Here is a 16,817-nt window from a genome sequence, read left to right on the forward strand (position 1 = left end):
ACACACACACACACACACACACACACACACACACACACACACACACACACACTAATCTGTAGGAATTTTTTATATATTATATACATATACACACACACACAGACAGGAAAACACAGGCAGATGAGTAACTGTCTAAAGCTAAAGACAGGGTAATGCAGATTAAGCATAGGACATTTCTTAACAATAAAGAGAGTATTAGGCAGTCAAACCGTCTACACAGTAGGATAATTTTCAAAAATAGAATAACCTATGCTGAAAAGGAAGCTCAGCAGGTGGCGAGGAAGGCAGTCAAATCTAGTTAAGCCAAGCTAGCTCCTCTGACTTCACTGTGCTGGAAGTCCTTAAATCTCTCTGAAGGGGGTTCCAAGAGAAGAATGTCACAGAAAAGGAGTTCTCTGTTCTGAGGGTGCAGGGTATCCGCAGCGTACAGACAAAAAAGGAAGCCTGTCCGCAGCTCTAGATTAAATTTCTTACCTTAACCTCCTCTGGAGCCAGGAGAGCTGCATCACTAACGCTAACTGGTGCTACTTCTTCCATAATTATAGCTGGAAGATTTGAGATGATTTTAACCTCTGGCACGGGCTAAAAAGAAGGAAATGTCATTTATGTACATAAATATCATGCCACGGCAATATATTACTAACTGAATTAAGTCACACTAAATACATTCTCATTTATATTAAGGCTGATTACAATAGGTTTCTGAAATACTCAACACGCAATTGCATTGGAAGTATCCCTCACTTTACTGCCTATTTCCCAAACATATTTTATTGTATGAAGTGTGAAAACTAATGGACTCACTGGTTTAGGTGTGAAGTGGAAGTTGGAAAGAGCATCCAATTTTAGGAAGAGTGAGTCCATCATTTTCTGAATTTCTACGTGTTCAGGATTTTCTTCCTCTTCGTTTTTTTGCTGTTAATAATAAACAAACAACAACAAATAACATAATGTTAATAGAAAAATCACTTCGAGAAACTTGCATATAAAGATATTAGAGCACTTTACATTATAGCTCATAATGCTGCAGTATGCAGTTTATACCTATTTTACAGATGGATAGAGCCCTGCACGGATACAAAATTTGTATCTGCATCTGATCCGCAAACATGGTCCATGGATATAAAGTGGACATCCACGGATTTGTACTACAGATGGGTACATTGAGCCACAGAGGATTTAAATGATCTTCAATATGCGAACAGCCGAGGGGAAGATTTCCGAAGAGAAGTGGGAGTCATGCACCCAACTTCCACTGAAAATCAAGGGGAGGTAGGTACCGAACTCTTACTCGTGTGTTTGAAAAAAAGCTTCTCAGACTCAGACCACCACTCAGGAGCCCAGAGTCTCAGACTCAGTGGATTAAATTCTGGGATGATATTTCACATTGGTAAGTGGCTGTGCAGCTCAAATATCATGTGAAGTTGGCTAGAGAAGGGGAAGTTAGGGAAGCTTAGGCTCCTATTCATTCACTTTAAACCAAATTCACATGTGAATTTCTGTTGCTCCACACTCCCATTAGATGTAGTAAAGAAGATTAAAACAAAAGCCTTAGTAGATCAAGTCTGAGATTTACTCAACTCAGAATATTTTTAATTGATTTAAAGGATTTGCATTATCCGTGAACTCAAAGGGGTCAGCCAAATAATTATTCTGATGGTATAAACTGGAGTGGTTTAATCAAAATAGGAGAACAATTGTATCAAATCTGAGTTATGTAAAAGATGGTCCAATATTAATCTCCCCTGATGGACTTTTTTTAAAGCAATCACTGTTCCAGAATGTAACTTCTATTATTTTTATGCCACATTTTAAGACAATGATTCTGTCTTGTCAATATTTGTGCAAATTTAACAGTAAATGTTGAATTTTTGGTATCAGTTCAGTTGCCCAGGTTGTACTGATTGAACACATCAGGATTTCCCAATACTTATGGCAGTTCAGTGTTTAAAAATAAAAAAACAAAACTTTCAAGCAGTCATGATATGATTTTTCTAACCAACAGCAATGGGTGTGGGTGCGTGTGTCTGTGTCTCTCTCTCTTCCCCCCCTCCCCCATTATCGTAACTTACTTGGTTGAGTGTCAAATACTCCTGCTCATAGATTTCAGCAAGACTCAATTTGCTCTTTTCATGATCCAGAGTTAGACGCTTCTTGTATTCAAAGGCATCCTCTTTTGGTTTTTCTTTACGTATTACATCATCCCAAGCCTAAGACAAAACCATAAAATAGTTAAGATGCAATTTCATCAAATAAGCTTTAACAGACCATTTTTATAGCTCAGTGGTTTGAGCATTGGCCTGCTAAACCCAGGGTTGAGAGTTCAATCCTTGAGAGGGCGATTTAGGGATCTGGGGCAAAAATCTGTCTGGGGATTGGTCCTGCTTTGAGCAGGGGGTTGGACTAGATGACCTCCTGAGGTCCCTTCCAACTCTGATATTCTATGATTATACATCACATTCTATCAGACATCTCGTTTGTTGTTTCAGCTAGCACATTAACTTGATTTTCCAACATTGCATTGAACCCAACAGCAAAGGGCAATTTTTTATACAATGGGAGCTACCTTTTATTTTGCCACAACTTTAGCAGATTCAGTAATTGCCAAAACCACACTATAGTTAAGCTAGTATCTTTTAAGGAATTGTATTTACTCCAAAAAAGCTTACACCAAAAAAGCTTGTTAAACAAGATTGAAGGATAGACACCCTCATCTACTCGCCAGTCTTTTTTTGCACTGATACAACCAAAGATGGTATACTAATTAACAACCAAGAATAACATTTTTGAAAGTACTTTAATATGAATTATAAACAGCAATATGGTTTCTGTGCAATTAAAATTAAAAAATTCTATTATACTATACTTATTTACCCACCAGATCTGTTTAATATATTCTGAAAAAAATTATTCTTGGTTAATATTCTGAGTAGAGATTATTAAGTAGAGATTTGCATATCCATTATATAAATTCCATGTACACAACTCCAAAGTAGTCCTTTTATAGTTGAATCTTTAAACTGTGAGGGTAATTTTAATTATCTATCTAATTGAGATATGTTATAGCTAAGCCTATGTTTTAGTCACGGGTATTTTTAGTAAAAGTCATGGACACGTCACAGGCAGTAAACAAAAATTCACGGCCCGTGAGCTGTCCATGATTTTTACTATATAATTAATTAAATTACAACTTGGGCTGGGGGTGCTCTGAAGGTGGCGGCCCGGGGGCACCGCTGGTGCTGGGGGGGGAGGGGGGCGCGGCTAGGAGCTGCAGGAACATGCCAGCTGCTTCCGGAGAGCCCCCCCCACGGTAAGCGCTGCCCTGCACCCCAACCCCCTGCCCCAGCCCTGAGCCCCCCACCCAAACTGCGGGGGGGGGGGGGGGAGAAGGGCGCGCAAACAGTGGCCCGAGACTGCTCCAGCAGCAGCCAATCGGCTGTCTCCAGGGCTGCCTGATCTGCTCGGGCTGCCCCAGAGCCAGCCACAGTGGCTGCTGCAGAAGTCATGGAATCCGTGACAGACACGCAGCTTAGTTATAGCACCCAAAAGGATACAGAATGGAATCATTAAGAATACACTATCAGCATTAAGCAAAAGCAATATTCAGGTATTTTATTTCTTCTAGAAATGCTCAGGAGATAAACCGACACCTAAAAAACTAAGGACCTTAAACTCATGCTTGGAATTCATTCCTGTGCCCCCAAAACTCCAAGTTAATACAAATACATTTGAATGTACCCGACAGTGTTTAGGATTTGATTTTGTTGAAATATTTAAGCTTCCAAATAAAACAAAGAGGTGAAGGCAAATCTTATTAACCTGATCTTTTATCCTCTGTTTGATAATATCTTCAAGCTGAAAGGTGGTTTCCTCTGTGATCACAGGAGCTAAGAGGACAACAAAAAAACACCACCACCAAGTTTAAAGTATTTAGAAACTAAATCATTCATTAAATGAAAGGAGATTAACAGTTCTGAAGATATTATTTTTGCATTGATTTTAACTGGTACCGCTTGTTCTATAAACAAAAACAAAAGACTGAAAAATGCTAGAAAATATATACAGTACTTTAGAGAGGCATATTGGCCTGGAATGAAGATGACTAGGCAGGCTAGTAGGTTCATTTCCTCAGGAAAAATTGCATAGTATGAAAGTTTGAGAAAGATAACCAAGTTGTGTTTGCTCTATAAATAAGTGGACACAAACAATGTCATTCTCATTTGATAAAGCTTAGTTCACATCTGAAAGTTCAACAAATGGGTGAGGTAATAAAATTTCTATGGGGGAAAATATGGCCTTATAAATATTCTAGTTTAGGCACAGTTTGAGCAATGTTTGGCAAGTTTAAAATGATGGTGGAGGGACTGGAGGGAGGATGGGGGTGGGGGGGGGGAACCAGACAGCATTTGTGCACCACCCTCACCAGTAAAACAAACAAATTATCTAACAATGTCTGAAATTTAGCATAACAGTATTTACCCATTCTGACTGCATGGTCAAAGAGTAAAGATTCCTCCAAAAGACTGTTTTCAGGTCGTTTTTGTCCAGTCACTTCTCCTGTAAGCTGCCAAGGTTTTTCCTCCAACAACTCCTTTTCTAGAGATTTAATTTTTTCATGCATCTGAAAGATAAAATTTTCTGAAAGTTAAAAAAAATTAAAAGAGTTAAATGCACTTGTTTAGCAACAAAGGGAAATCAAGTTAGAGTAAAGAATATGAATAATTACTCCAGGTATTTCTAGATTCGTTACACACCTTTTGCCTTATCTTTCTGTAAATATGCCACTATTTGATCACATTTTCTCCTAAAAATTTTCTGAAGCTTTCAGACAACTTAATGATATTTACAAATACAATCAACTTATTAGTAACATACATGCCTTTGGCTCAAGTTTAAGCAAAAAACTTCACATCAATTGCTCATGAAGGGATACTAGAACATCTTAGTTACCTTTTCCTGCCTTTTCTCAAAAGATGATTTTATTCCAATGGGATCAGTTCTCTTCTCATCTGGTATATCTGTATCGTCTTCTTTTTCACTGTCCTCTGGTAAGTTAAAAGTAACTTTTTTAGAGACTTCTTTAGCTTTCTCATTCTTCTCCATTATGTCCATTTCATTATTTTCCTCAAACCTATAAACATTAAAATGCCGTTACATAAATGGAAGTAGTACATGCTTGTGACATTTATTGTTTAATATATTATACAAGCCACAGGTAAAAAGCTCCCCCTTTTTAGGTAATAATGCTGCCCACCTATTATTGCAACTAGATATAAAAATTGTATTAAAGTTAATATTTAAAATTAAATATACACAAGTTGAGAGGGAAGGTACTGTACCATAATACATTTTCAGAGATTCCCAAAAACTTTTACTGCACTTTTCTTAAGACCTAACATAACCAGAAAGGTAGGCTTTTGGGTGACGACCTACATATCTAGTGAAGATATGCCTCCCCAGCTGAAGCAATACATAATTCATTTAGTTAAAGTCATTTACTCAAATCCCACAGGGCAACAATAAAACAGTCTAATGACTCTTCTTTTCTAAGTCAAAAAGTAGTTAATTAGTGAACACATTACACTGACATTACAGAAAGCCAAAAACAAGCACATTAACAGATAATGAAATACTTGGTACAAGTTTTAAAAGGCTGTTCCTTCCTTAATATAACATTACCTCTGCCAAAGAGATTCCTAAATTTCCATTTTATTTTCTGTTTAAGAGATGGTGTCACATTGTCAGTGACAATTCAAATAACTGACAGATCCCACAGAACAGTTACAAATCATTCAAGTGTACATACTCATCAAAAATGCCTTCTTCATCCTCCTCTTCAGTGTCACCTTCTTCATCATTCTGATCATTTTCACTATCATTAGCTAGGTCATCATTGTCATCAATAGGGTCAAAGAAATCTTTATATTTCAAATTTCTAGAACTTTTAACTGGCTGGAGAGAGGAGAAAATAAGAGGTTACCCAGTGAAAGTGACAAGTCTAAGTGACTAAGAATCTTTCATTTACATGAGGACCATGTTATATATACCTGCAGTGTAAGATCTGCAATGGGAATTCAATGGATTTCAACATTAACCATTGGTCTGGTAGACAGTGGCCTTAGTCCAAGTGAGACATTTTTAATGTCATCAATTAATAGTCAATTCTATTTTAATTTGCTTAAGGAGCAGAAAAGCAGTGGATTTTAACAACTGACATATTTGCTGAGATGTGTGGGGTAGCTCAAATCCCTGACAACATAACAAATGGCTGTAACATGCATCGGTTTATCACTTCCAGAAGCACCTTATTTTTCTCTTGTTATATCACAAATAAGATACTGAAATAACAGAATTGTCACAAGCAATGTTAGTTAAGAAAGCCTGAAAGTAATTTTCGAGTCAGAATACAGCAGCTCAAGTTTATTCACAGCCTTATATAAAAAAAAAAAAAAAATCTACAAACCCTTACAACACATATAGTACTCACCCAAGTGACCATGGGACCTTGTCCTTTCCTCTCTCTACCTCTCAGAGTTTATCACCTCCACCTGTTTTGTCTTAAGTTGGGCCCTACTTTGGCTATTTGATCCACATGGGCAGACCCCTATACTCATGAAGAGTCCCAATGACTTCAGTAAAATGCTGCACAGGCATGAAGATCCATCCAAATGTAGGCTGTAAACTCTTCAAGATAGGGACTTGTTTATTTGATCCCACATATTTATGATAATATATGTTAATAGATCCACAGATTTTTAAGTCCAGAAAGGACATTATGGTCATCTAGTCTGATCTCCTGCATAATACAGGCTATAGAATTTCACTTAGTAATTCCTGCTTTCAGCCCAATAATTTGTGGTTGAATTAACAGCACATCTTTTGGCATCTGATCTTGATCTTCAGATTTAAAGTAACGAGAACCCACCAAAACCTTGTTAAATTGTTTCAATGGTTAATTACACTTTTTAAAAAAGTCTGCATTTTGTTTCCAATTTGAACTGCAATTTCAAGTCAGTTTTTTAAGCTAATTTAAATTAGACTGGCTTGTGACAAAAAAGTGTTTCTAATTCTGGTATCCTTACCTTGATTTTATCTTTTTCAGATTCTTCTTCATCCTCATCAGAAAGAACATCTTCAAAATAATCAATCTCATCCTCCTCCTCCTCATCATCATCCTTCTTCTTGCTTTCTTCTTTCTCTACATCTTCCAAGAAGGCTTCCATCTCAGCCAAGCTGAAAAATTTATCATCCACTACGGACTTTTCTCTTGATTTTTTCCAGGTAGTCTTCTTCAACTTTTGAATCTGTTGCTCTAGCTCATCAACATCAAAGTCAACATCTGAATCCTCATCACTACATAGCTGCCTTTTCCTTGCTTTGGATTTACTTTGCTTTTCTTTAGCCTCACTTTCATCTTCAATACAGGCAGGTTCTGCTTCCATGCTATCTTCTTGTTCCATTTGTTTATCACTGCTAGTGTCTGCCTCAAAGTCATCCTCTTCTTGGGCTGGGAAAAGGTAGAGATCTTTGTCTTTAACATCTCTAGCAACAGCTTTCTTGAAGTAGTCTAGAACTGCATTATTCTGTAGTTCTATTTGTTGCCAGATCTGTTCTTCATCAAAGTTTTCTATTACCAGTTTTTTTAAAGGACTCCCACGCACTAGTTTTGTCCCTAGTGCTTTATGCAAATCATAAAGAGTCTTTGTCAATGAACTGAAGTCTGCAGCCAGTCCATCTTGCACACTGATAAAAACAAAATTAAAAACATCACTGCACATAATGATAGCAAACTGAAAAAATTTTAACATTCAAAAGTCAATTAGAAAGCAACCTGAGTTATGACAAATGCATTTTTACAAAGGGAAACTTGTATAGTCTTAAGATTGTTTCTTTTTTAGATATTTCTGAAGTTCAGCTGTTGAGTGCGGGCTTTACCAAGTGGTTCCTCTGATGGTCCCTTTATGTCTGTTCAGTGTTTTTGCAGCAAATGCCTGGTTGCCCTTCAACAACTGCAGGTTTTACTTTGTTTATTACACAGCATTTGCAGTCCTATTAGTAAAATCCTTTGAAATAAAAGTATATAATTAAGCTCAAGCTTTAAAACGTGTAACACATACCTAGAGGTACTGAAATGAAATGGACCATAGTTAAGGCTGTGGGTTTGTCACGGAAGTCACCGATTCAGTGACTTTCTGTGACTTCTGCAGCGGTTGATGCACCTGGCCCAGGAGCAGCTCAGGCAGCCACCTCACCAGTCGCACCGACCACTTGGGACACTACCCCTTACCCCCAAGCTGTAGCAGAGTTTTAGTGTGGGAGGGGGTTGGGGCATGGGATGGGGGCTCCTCGGAAGCAGCAACATCCCCCTCGCTCAGCTGCTAGGCAAAGGCATGGCCTGGCAGCTCTGTGCACTGCCTCCACCCAGAGCACTTGCTTTGCAACTCCCATTGGCTGGGAACCGTAGCCAATGGGAGCTGCGGTGGTGGTGCCTGCACACCTCCACCTAGCAGCTGAGCAAGGGGGATGTCGCCTTAACCATAGTTTCCCCTACAAAAAATTGCTTAGGGATTAACTAGTTTGTCATCTTTTTCTCAAAATACATTTGTTTTTAAGTTTTCTTCAAATTTTAAATATACTCTTGGTAATCTATTCAAAATAGCTCAAAACACAACCCCAAGGGATCATAATGGAAATTCTCATAGGATAAAACCTAAGGTCCCCAATCATGCAACCAGATTCAACTAAGTTATAGTTGCTGTGTAGAAGAATTCAGACAGGCCCCAAGTCTTACTCACATATACAAAGATTTCCTCATTTACAAGTAGTTTTTAAAATATCTCCCCCTTGCTAAAAAGGATTTTACTCTGTGTGTTTCAATGAAATTTAAAGTCCCTTTTTTAACCTTAACTCAATCATCACATCAACAGAAGGCCACAGAATTGTTTGAGCTTTTACATATACCTAAATTAAATCTTTCCCTAAAGACAAAAAACAGATTTAGGCCCATTTAAAGTTAGTTTTATTTCTACAATTAAACAGTTCATTTTAATCGTGCAAGTGAAACCTATAGACACTTTCTCTCTAACACAGAAGACAAGGTTGGGTGGGCTAATTAACAAAGCACTGCCGGTCCTGAGTCTTGAAAAATCACAGATCAAGTCCTCAAAATCATGAGATTATTTTAATAATAAGATTTTAAAAATTATTTCTTGTTTCTAAACTTTTACATTATATTCAGATCACATTTTCAAGCTTTCCCCTGCAACCATGAGTGCTAGAGACTTCTTTTTAATGAAGGTATTTGTACAAGGTATTTGTACAGCACCTAGCAAAATGGGGTCCTGATCTACGACTGCGGCCCCAAAGTGCTTCAGAAATACAATAAAATAATAATCATCAAGATTAACTGGGTCATTCCAAATGGCAGAACAGGAGGCTTGGTGTTCGCCTGGCGAAAATCCCAGGGAGCTAGGACCATCCCCCCCCCCCTCCGCACGAGTGGGGCTGGCAATGGGGCCGCGGGGCGTCGTTACCCGGGGAAGGCACAGAGGGGGCAAAGCAGGGGGTGTGGCCAAGGTCTGAAGCTCACCCCTGGGATGAGGGAAGGGAACGAGGGGGCAGGACGGGTTATTGGAGGCTGATGCGCTTGTCCAGTGGGAGCGCCCACAGCGCGGGCCGGGCCAGGGGATGAGCGATCCAGGGCAGCCGCCGCGGCGGCCTGCCCCCGGGCCGGGGGGGGGGGCGCGGTAGGGAGTTTCACCTGAGGAAGCGCTCCGGCTGGGCCGCGGCAGCACCTAGCACCTTCAGACACGTCTCCAGCCGCCGGCTGGGCGCCGCCATCTTCAGCCTCCACTCAGAGCACACGAGGGGAGAGGTCTGGAGGAGGGACCTCAGTCACACCAGGGCTCCGGCGAGCAAGTCCGCCAACCCGCTCCGGACACCAACGCGGGCACTGTCAGAAAGGTTCCGCTTCGTAAGGGTTCCGCCTCGGGATCCTTCTTTGTCACCAGCCGGGCGGCCATGTGTGCCACAGGGTGGGACACACTCCCGGAAGGGGAGGGGATTGCAAGGCCCGGGCACTCGTTCACGCCAGCAAATTCCTGCCCCCACGGGAGTAGCTTCCAAAACAGCTTTCAAATTTATCACAGAGGAGAGTCTCTGGGTGCCCACGGAAACCGCACTGCCCCCTGCACCACGTGGGCCGCACGTCCGCGCCTTAACCCCCCCGCCCCTCCCCGGCTCTTCTCGAGCACAAGGGGGCTGCGCTGCCCCCAGCGCTCTCAGTCTCTGCAGGCCCTGACTGCGCTGCCCTTGCCAATGTCATACCTGCCTAGCTACCGCCCAGCAGGCTTGATGCTGTCGCAGCAGTAGATGGCCATGCTATGGAAGGAGAGAGTCCGAGAAAGGCCCCAAAAGGAGGCTGTTCAAACTTACAGACATGGTGTTATTGGCCAGTCACCTAGCACAAGGTTTTTCTCATTTAATTTTGAAAATGGTAGGAGGTTCTTTTTCTCCATAGGCAAAGAGAAACCCAGGGAATCACTGATGGCTTGTTCCCCCAAATAAGTTCTGTGTCTGTAGGTGACCAAGGTGACCACCCCTCTGCCACCTCCTTTCCTCTCTGGTCTACTCTCTCTCCCTTCATAGGATGACTTGCTTTTGAGAGTGAAACTGGACACCCAGCAGAGAGAGTTAAAGGGGGAGGATTTGATGAAAGATTGGGAGTGTTTTGACAGCTCTCTCAATCACATCCTCTCTCCCCCTATCCATCACCCTTCCACCTATGCTCTCATGCCTTAACTCAGTCTCTTACACATCCATTACATCCCCTAATCTTTCAAGCTCACCTTCCCCTATGTCTTCTACTGTCACTCATCCCTGATCTTCCTCCTTTCGATAGATACCCATTAGATACCCATTCCCATTATTGCAACCCCTTGCTTACAACTACCCCCGGACACTCCCTTTTTGTATTTCCAATTACCCCCTCTTTAAATTCCCCAACTCCCTACCCATTTCCTTCCCGCTCCCCAAACTCTTCTCCCCAGGAATCCCACTCCTCCACTTCCACATACATGCAGAATTCTCCACCCAAAACCCACCTTTGCATGGAATTCTCCCCCTCCCCATTCCTCCACAAGCCCCTGACCTCCACTCACTATATAAAGCTTCAGAAATCCTTTTTGTTTCACTTGGAAGTAGCAAATAATTGTTCGTCCTAAGACTACAATTATCTCTCTTCCGCCCCACCTCCACCCCTCAAGAACCTGCAATGGCAAGACAATCTCAGATATTCCCAAAGGACAAATCACAAGGCCTGTTAGCAATTAACAAATTCTCAGTAAGCAATATGCCAGCTATAGTTACTTTTGGAAGAGGCATTATAACTTGCTTGCAGTCTAGAAAACCATATGGTTTTTTATCCAGTTATTTTGACAATTGTATTAATTCTATTCAGACAGACCTTTTATTTTTTTATTAGTTTCATGTAATAAGCTGAGTGTAGATGGTGGGGACAGAAATCTTGATTGTGGATTTTACAGTAATGTCACTATAATGTACTTATATATATTTATGTAATATATAGTAAATAAAGTATGGGACATTGTTCACTATTATAACAATTTTAATACTATACCTTGTTTTTTGTCTATTCCCTTGCCTGCTCCCTGCACTAAAGTAAAACTTGCCTCCTCTCTGTCCTTTCCCATAGTCTCACCATTGGTTGTGTAAGAGTCTTCTGTGCAGCTCCCACCTTCTGGAGCAGTTGTCCAAGTAGACCGCTCCATCATTGAATCCCTACCTCTTTTTAAACCTTCTTTTAAACAAAATATTTCCCCCTCTCAGTCTACACCTCTTGAATGGAATCTTTTTATTTACCATACAATATCTTTCTACCAACATTCCCTGAATTTTACATTGTATGCTGCCTGCACATGGGTAGATCCAGTGAGGATTTGCACAGCCCCAGGGACCTGCCATAAAAAGGGCAGGATTGAGACCTAATTTTGCAAAGTGTTTTAGGGATACACCTTGTTTGGAAGGCACTATATAAAAATAAGTTCTGATCCTCAATCATTTGCTAGAATTACTAATCCCATTAAGTTGGAGTACTTATGAGAATAAAGATTTACAACAGCAGGCCCTAAATGGTGTATTGTTGTTTTCTTCTCCCCTTGGGTGACTTTAGTACTACCCTAGATTTGGATAGTTATTAGCACTGAACACAATTGCTAAATATAGTAACTGTACAGCCATTTTACTATGCAGTTTTGTCTCTGTGACCTAGATTCTAGTATTTTTTTAACATACATTTTCAGCAGACATTGAGAACAAAATGCCTGATGATATTTTGCATCACTAAACTCAAAATTCATCCAGGCACATATTCACAGAACTGATGTATTAGCATGGATTAATGTTTTTCTTTCTAACACATTACATGATAATTTCCTTCAAGATTATTACCCAAGGTCAAACTATGCACTAGGCCAGTAGCTTCTGCAGCAGTTGGGGAGTGGTGTGGGAAGGGAGGAATTCACCTACCTCCCAGGCTGCAATTTGCAAAGCTGCTCCCCAACTGTTATTCTCTGGGGTTACAGTAACCTTGTCTGCTGAGTGGTTCTTCCCATTCTGCGGAGTTTTGGCAGGTAGATCTACATAGTAATGGATCTATTGGTCTCATCCCAGCTATTGCCACAGTCCACCTCTTAAAACCTCCCCTGTGTGCTGGGATGGAGGGAGCCCCCCACCTCCAATCATGAGGCTGAGCTTTACCTTGCTCAGAATGTTCATATATGGTGTGTACTCTCCACATATACTCAACTCCACTCAGAGCCTTCCACGCTCTCATAGAGGGAGAGGGGAGAGAGAGAGATCCCTATTTGATGAAAGCAGTTACCCAGTTTTGGGAGTCTTCAAGGTTGTTTCATTTAGGAGAAGAAATTGGTGGTGGAGACAGGTATGGTATCTTTTTGATACAATCCTGTTTATCTACAATGAATTATAAAATCCTGTTTCCATGAACACAGTAGGACTCAAACAACAGAAGATTTGGTCATAGTTCCCAGCCTCTTTCTACAGCACTTTACCCAAAAGCTCTCTCATCTTTTTTCTGAGGCTACTGGGGCTTCTCTTGCTGTGCCTGGGCGTCTTTAATCTTTCCTTGTCTCAGCTGCTTCCCTCACATAGTTCCTGACTCCAGGGGCTAGGCCTTTAAGGAAAAAACATTATTGCAAAACTCACAATAAAATTACAAGAGTTGGTAACACTGATTTTCATTGCCCCAGCGCTGTTTCCAGGAGAAAGATTCTCCACAAAATGAAAAATCAGCATGTTTCAAGCTATTAAACATTTTATTTTGGAGCAAACAACAGAATCGCTTCTCCACCGGGTCACTGGTGGTGCTGCTGACAGCCGGAGGCTGATTTCCTTTTGCAGAACTGGACTTTGCCGCAGCTCCCGGCCCCTCCCGAAGCCCTAGGAGAGCAGCTCCCTGCAGTGGCCGAAGCAGGGGCTGCCCCGCTGAGAGCACAGCCTGGCCCCTCCTGCCTTTGCCGGCTGTGCTCGCGGGAAGAGGCTCTCGATAAAGTTAGATTTGAATAGCCAGGAGTCAAGATGGCAGCCTGCGTGGGGAAAGTGGCAGCAGGTAGACGCTGAGGGGTGCAGCGGGGGTGGGAAGGGGCGGTCTGCACGCGCCCGGGTTTAGCGTCTCCGGGAGTCGGCCCCGCCTTGTCCCCTTTCCAGGAGAGAGCCCTAAAGCACGAGCACGTTCAATAGCCCAGCTCCGTCCTCTCAAGGGGCCGGTTCGCAGACCCTGCACATGAGCTGAATAAGGGGGGCAGGTGAGGATGGGGAGAGACACGTGTTAAATGGGGGGTGAGGGGAGAGTTCATGGCAGGGGAATTGCACATGCTAAATATAGGGGTAAAAACAGGCTATACAAAGTACACCTGTCAGAGGAACAGTGTGTACTGACAACGGTGGAGGGCGTGGAAGGAGAATTGCACCTGGCAAAGATATTTAGGGGGAAGTGCAGATCACACATGCTGAATAGGTGGCTCCTCGGCACTGACTCAGTGGATGGGACATGGGACTTAGCCAAGAAACCTGGCTTGTGTTTTTTTGACTCTGCCATAGATTTGTGTGATGTTTGGTAAGTCACTTAGCTTCTGTGACTCAGTTTCCCTTTCTGTAAAATAGTTGTAGCCTTGTGAAAGCTATTGATATTGACAGATGATAATTTATTATTTTAATTAATTGTGAGAAGTAATGAAATTGTGTGACAAGTATTTCAGCACAGTTTAAATGCTCTACTTTTTTTTTTTTTTTTTTTGGTGTGTGTGTGATCCAAACTGCTGGGCTGTGGAGTATTACAGTTTTAGATTCTGATCCTTCAAGTTGCTCTGTAGCTTAACTGTAGCTGTTATGACTGGGAGTAGCAAGAAATGAATTCCTACTTCTTTCATCCCAGGAAACATAGCATAAAGGTCGGGTTGAGCCACTAGTGATGATAAAAAGGAAGTTGAAGTCAAATCTTCATTCATTCGTCGTATGATATTCCACTCTGTGTTCAAATTCTCTATTCTGTCCTGAGCACGTGGCAGCCCCATTGCTGGTAGTGCCTCACTCCACTCAACTGTTGGTGTTTTATAGGACAGGGATCTGTAAAAGCTACATAGAGGTTGAACAGAATCTAGAAGTCTAGAACAGAATCAAATTAGTCCAGATGCCTGGATGGCATTGTTTAATGACCCAAGTGGTTTCAACAGTAGACTTACAAGAGAGAAAATGGCAGTAGTCTTCTCTGAACGTAGTAGCAAAAGTAATCCACCAGCTTCACTACTTAGATTCATCCCATCTTGGTAGATACTTTCCAAAGTCAGTAATAATGGCTGGAGTAATTTTAAGACAACAGCCAAGGATCGCTCATGAGAAAGCCAGAGAGTTTTCCTCTGCAGTTTTAAGGGAGCGTTCCTCAAGCATACTTGAGAATTGTGCCTAAGGGCATCATCCTGTAACTGTGACTCTCATGTATAACCTCTCTCACATGTATTATTATTATTGGGTTCAATGGGACTCTGCATGTGTTTGATGATGTAACCATTACATTGGTTGTGCAGCTCCCATTGACTTCAATGGTGCAGGATCAGATACTTAATTACAATACATTACAAAAATAAAATATGTGCTGACTTAATTTTATGATGGATGCTGCATCAGCCCCCCAGCTTTTTAAATTGTTTTGTCTGTACTAGAGTGCAAGCTCCCCATGGAGGGAGCTATTTTTTGTGTGTCTGAATTCTGCTGAACACTCTACTGGTGGTCAGTGAACACCAATATAATGAATTGGACTGAATAGGTAGTCCAAATAGATACTGCTTAGAATCATTAAGAATTATTTTTTTAAAAGTGACATAACATGCATTCTGTAATCTCAGTGAAATGGGGAAGATGACAAAGAAATACATGAAAACAGGATCCACAGAATTTTCTTTAAAGGGCAATGTCTCTGAACCATCCCTAGAAACATGAGACACCTTTAGATGGGTACATTTAAAAAGTAGGTCTTCAAAATACCCCTTGGACACTGATGCTGACTGCATTAGAAGAAGAAAGAAAAAAGAAATTGCATGTAAGAATTTATCTAAACATGGTCAGCATTTGCAAATTTCAACCAGGAAAAATGTTTGTCAAAGTAGCTCTGGGCTACACAAGCAGAGAGCCTGGTTCTTCTCTTATATACAGTGGAGTAAATCAAAAATAATTCAGTTAAAGTCAATGGAGAGACATTTGTCTGACTAAAGAATCTATCTCAGAGACCAAAAAAAACAATCACCAGAAGAAAGCAAACATACTTGCTTTAGATTACAAAGGCCATGTTTACGCTATGGATGCTACAGCGGCATAGCTATAGCACCATAGCTATGCCACCGTAACCCAGTAGTGTAGATGCAGGCTACAGCAATGGAAGAGGTTTTTCTGTTGCTGTAGGAACTTCACCTCCCTGTGAGTTAGTGGCTAGGTTGACAGAAGCATTCTTCCATCATAGCGGTGTCAAAACCGGGGCTTAGGTTGGCCAAGCTATGGCGGTCAGTGGGCATGAATTTTTCACACCCTTGAGCATCGTAAGTATGTCAACCTGAGTTGTTTACGTGTAGACCAAGCCAAAGAATACAGAAACTGGAAAATACGTAAACCAAGGTATTCTGTATGTTCTACAAAACATCCAAAGCCTCAGTGCATCCTTGGCACAATTTCATAGCAGAATTGTGCATTTGAGGGTGTGAAGAAGTTGAGAATACATCAAAGGCTTCTGATACTCAAGCTTGGCCTTGAGGCATTGGGAGCTTTGACACTGTCTAAAGCAAACTGGCATAAAATGTAACCACTGGTTTAATGTATACATATTTTTATCTCATTCTGGCACCAGTAGTCTAGTGATGGGAGATATGCCATGCCCTGCCCTGCACTGCTTCCCCTGTCCTCACTGTAGCTCCCTGCCCCCCCAAAAAATTCCAGCACCCATTGTCAACAGATTAACTTTTTAGCAAGCCATTTTATGTATCAGGATATGCAGTTTCCTGCAATATCATGGACAAACTTTACTGAGTTAAGTTTAAGTATTTTAGGAGTTAATTGTATTAAAAAGGCAAATGTTTATGCATTATTGTGGGATTGTATGGGACTTCTTTAGGAAACATGACTAATGGAAGCCCTGGGAAGTGTTGTGAGCTTCAGAAGATTCTTCTAAACAATGGGCCAGATAGGAATGAACTTTTAGGGCAGGTCTACTTTACTGCTTGTCGATCTAACTT

At 41.2% G+C, this 16,817-nt stretch overlaps 2 protein-coding genes across 4 annotated transcripts in view; one reads left to right on the forward strand and one right to left on the reverse strand.

The window, feature by feature from the left end:
* The window catches only part of MPHOSPH10 (M-phase phosphoprotein 10), a 12,204-nt gene extending 2,300 nt beyond the window's left edge, over window positions 1-9,904 (reverse strand). Inside the window, exons 1-9 of the mRNA XM_026648252.1 lie at window positions 9,761-9,904; window positions 7,083-7,743; window positions 5,807-5,952; window positions 4,951-5,131; window positions 4,480-4,621; window positions 3,820-3,887; window positions 2,073-2,210; window positions 805-915; window positions 475-582 (exon numbers count right to left, since the gene is read on the reverse strand). Coding sequence (XP_026504037.1) covers window positions 475-582; window positions 805-915; window positions 2,073-2,210; window positions 3,820-3,887; window positions 4,480-4,621; window positions 4,951-5,131; window positions 5,807-5,952; window positions 7,083-7,743; window positions 9,761-9,840 — 1,635 coding nt within the window. The 5' untranslated portion in view covers window positions 9,841-9,904. The remainder of the gene's footprint in view (window positions 1-474; window positions 583-804; window positions 916-2,072; window positions 2,211-3,819; window positions 3,888-4,479; window positions 4,622-4,950; window positions 5,132-5,806; window positions 5,953-7,082; window positions 7,744-9,760) is intronic.
* Window positions 9,905-13,596: 3,692 nt separating this feature from the next.
* MCEE (methylmalonyl-CoA epimerase) overlaps window positions 13,597-16,817 on the forward strand; it is a 19,083-nt gene continuing 15,862 nt past the window's right edge. Inside the window, exon 1 of one of the 3 annotated variants that reach the window (XM_024193134.3) lies at window positions 13,597-13,648. In XM_024193134.3, coding sequence (XP_024048902.1) covers window positions 13,618-13,648 — 31 coding nt within the window. In that variant the 5' untranslated portion in view covers window positions 13,597-13,617. Of the gene's footprint in view, window positions 13,649-13,697; window positions 13,845-14,133; window positions 14,156-16,817 lie in introns of those variants that run through there. The other 2 variants (XM_024193136.2, XM_026648253.2) reach the window with 2 other exon arrangements.

The sequence above is a fragment of the Terrapene carolina genome, unplaced genomic scaffold, assembly GCF_002925995.2.
Source record: "Terrapene carolina triunguis isolate 2854851 unplaced genomic scaffold, T_m_triunguis-2.0 Scaffold67, whole genome shotgun sequence".
Taxonomy (NCBI): domain Eukaryota; kingdom Metazoa; phylum Chordata; order Testudines; family Emydidae; genus Terrapene; species Terrapene triunguis.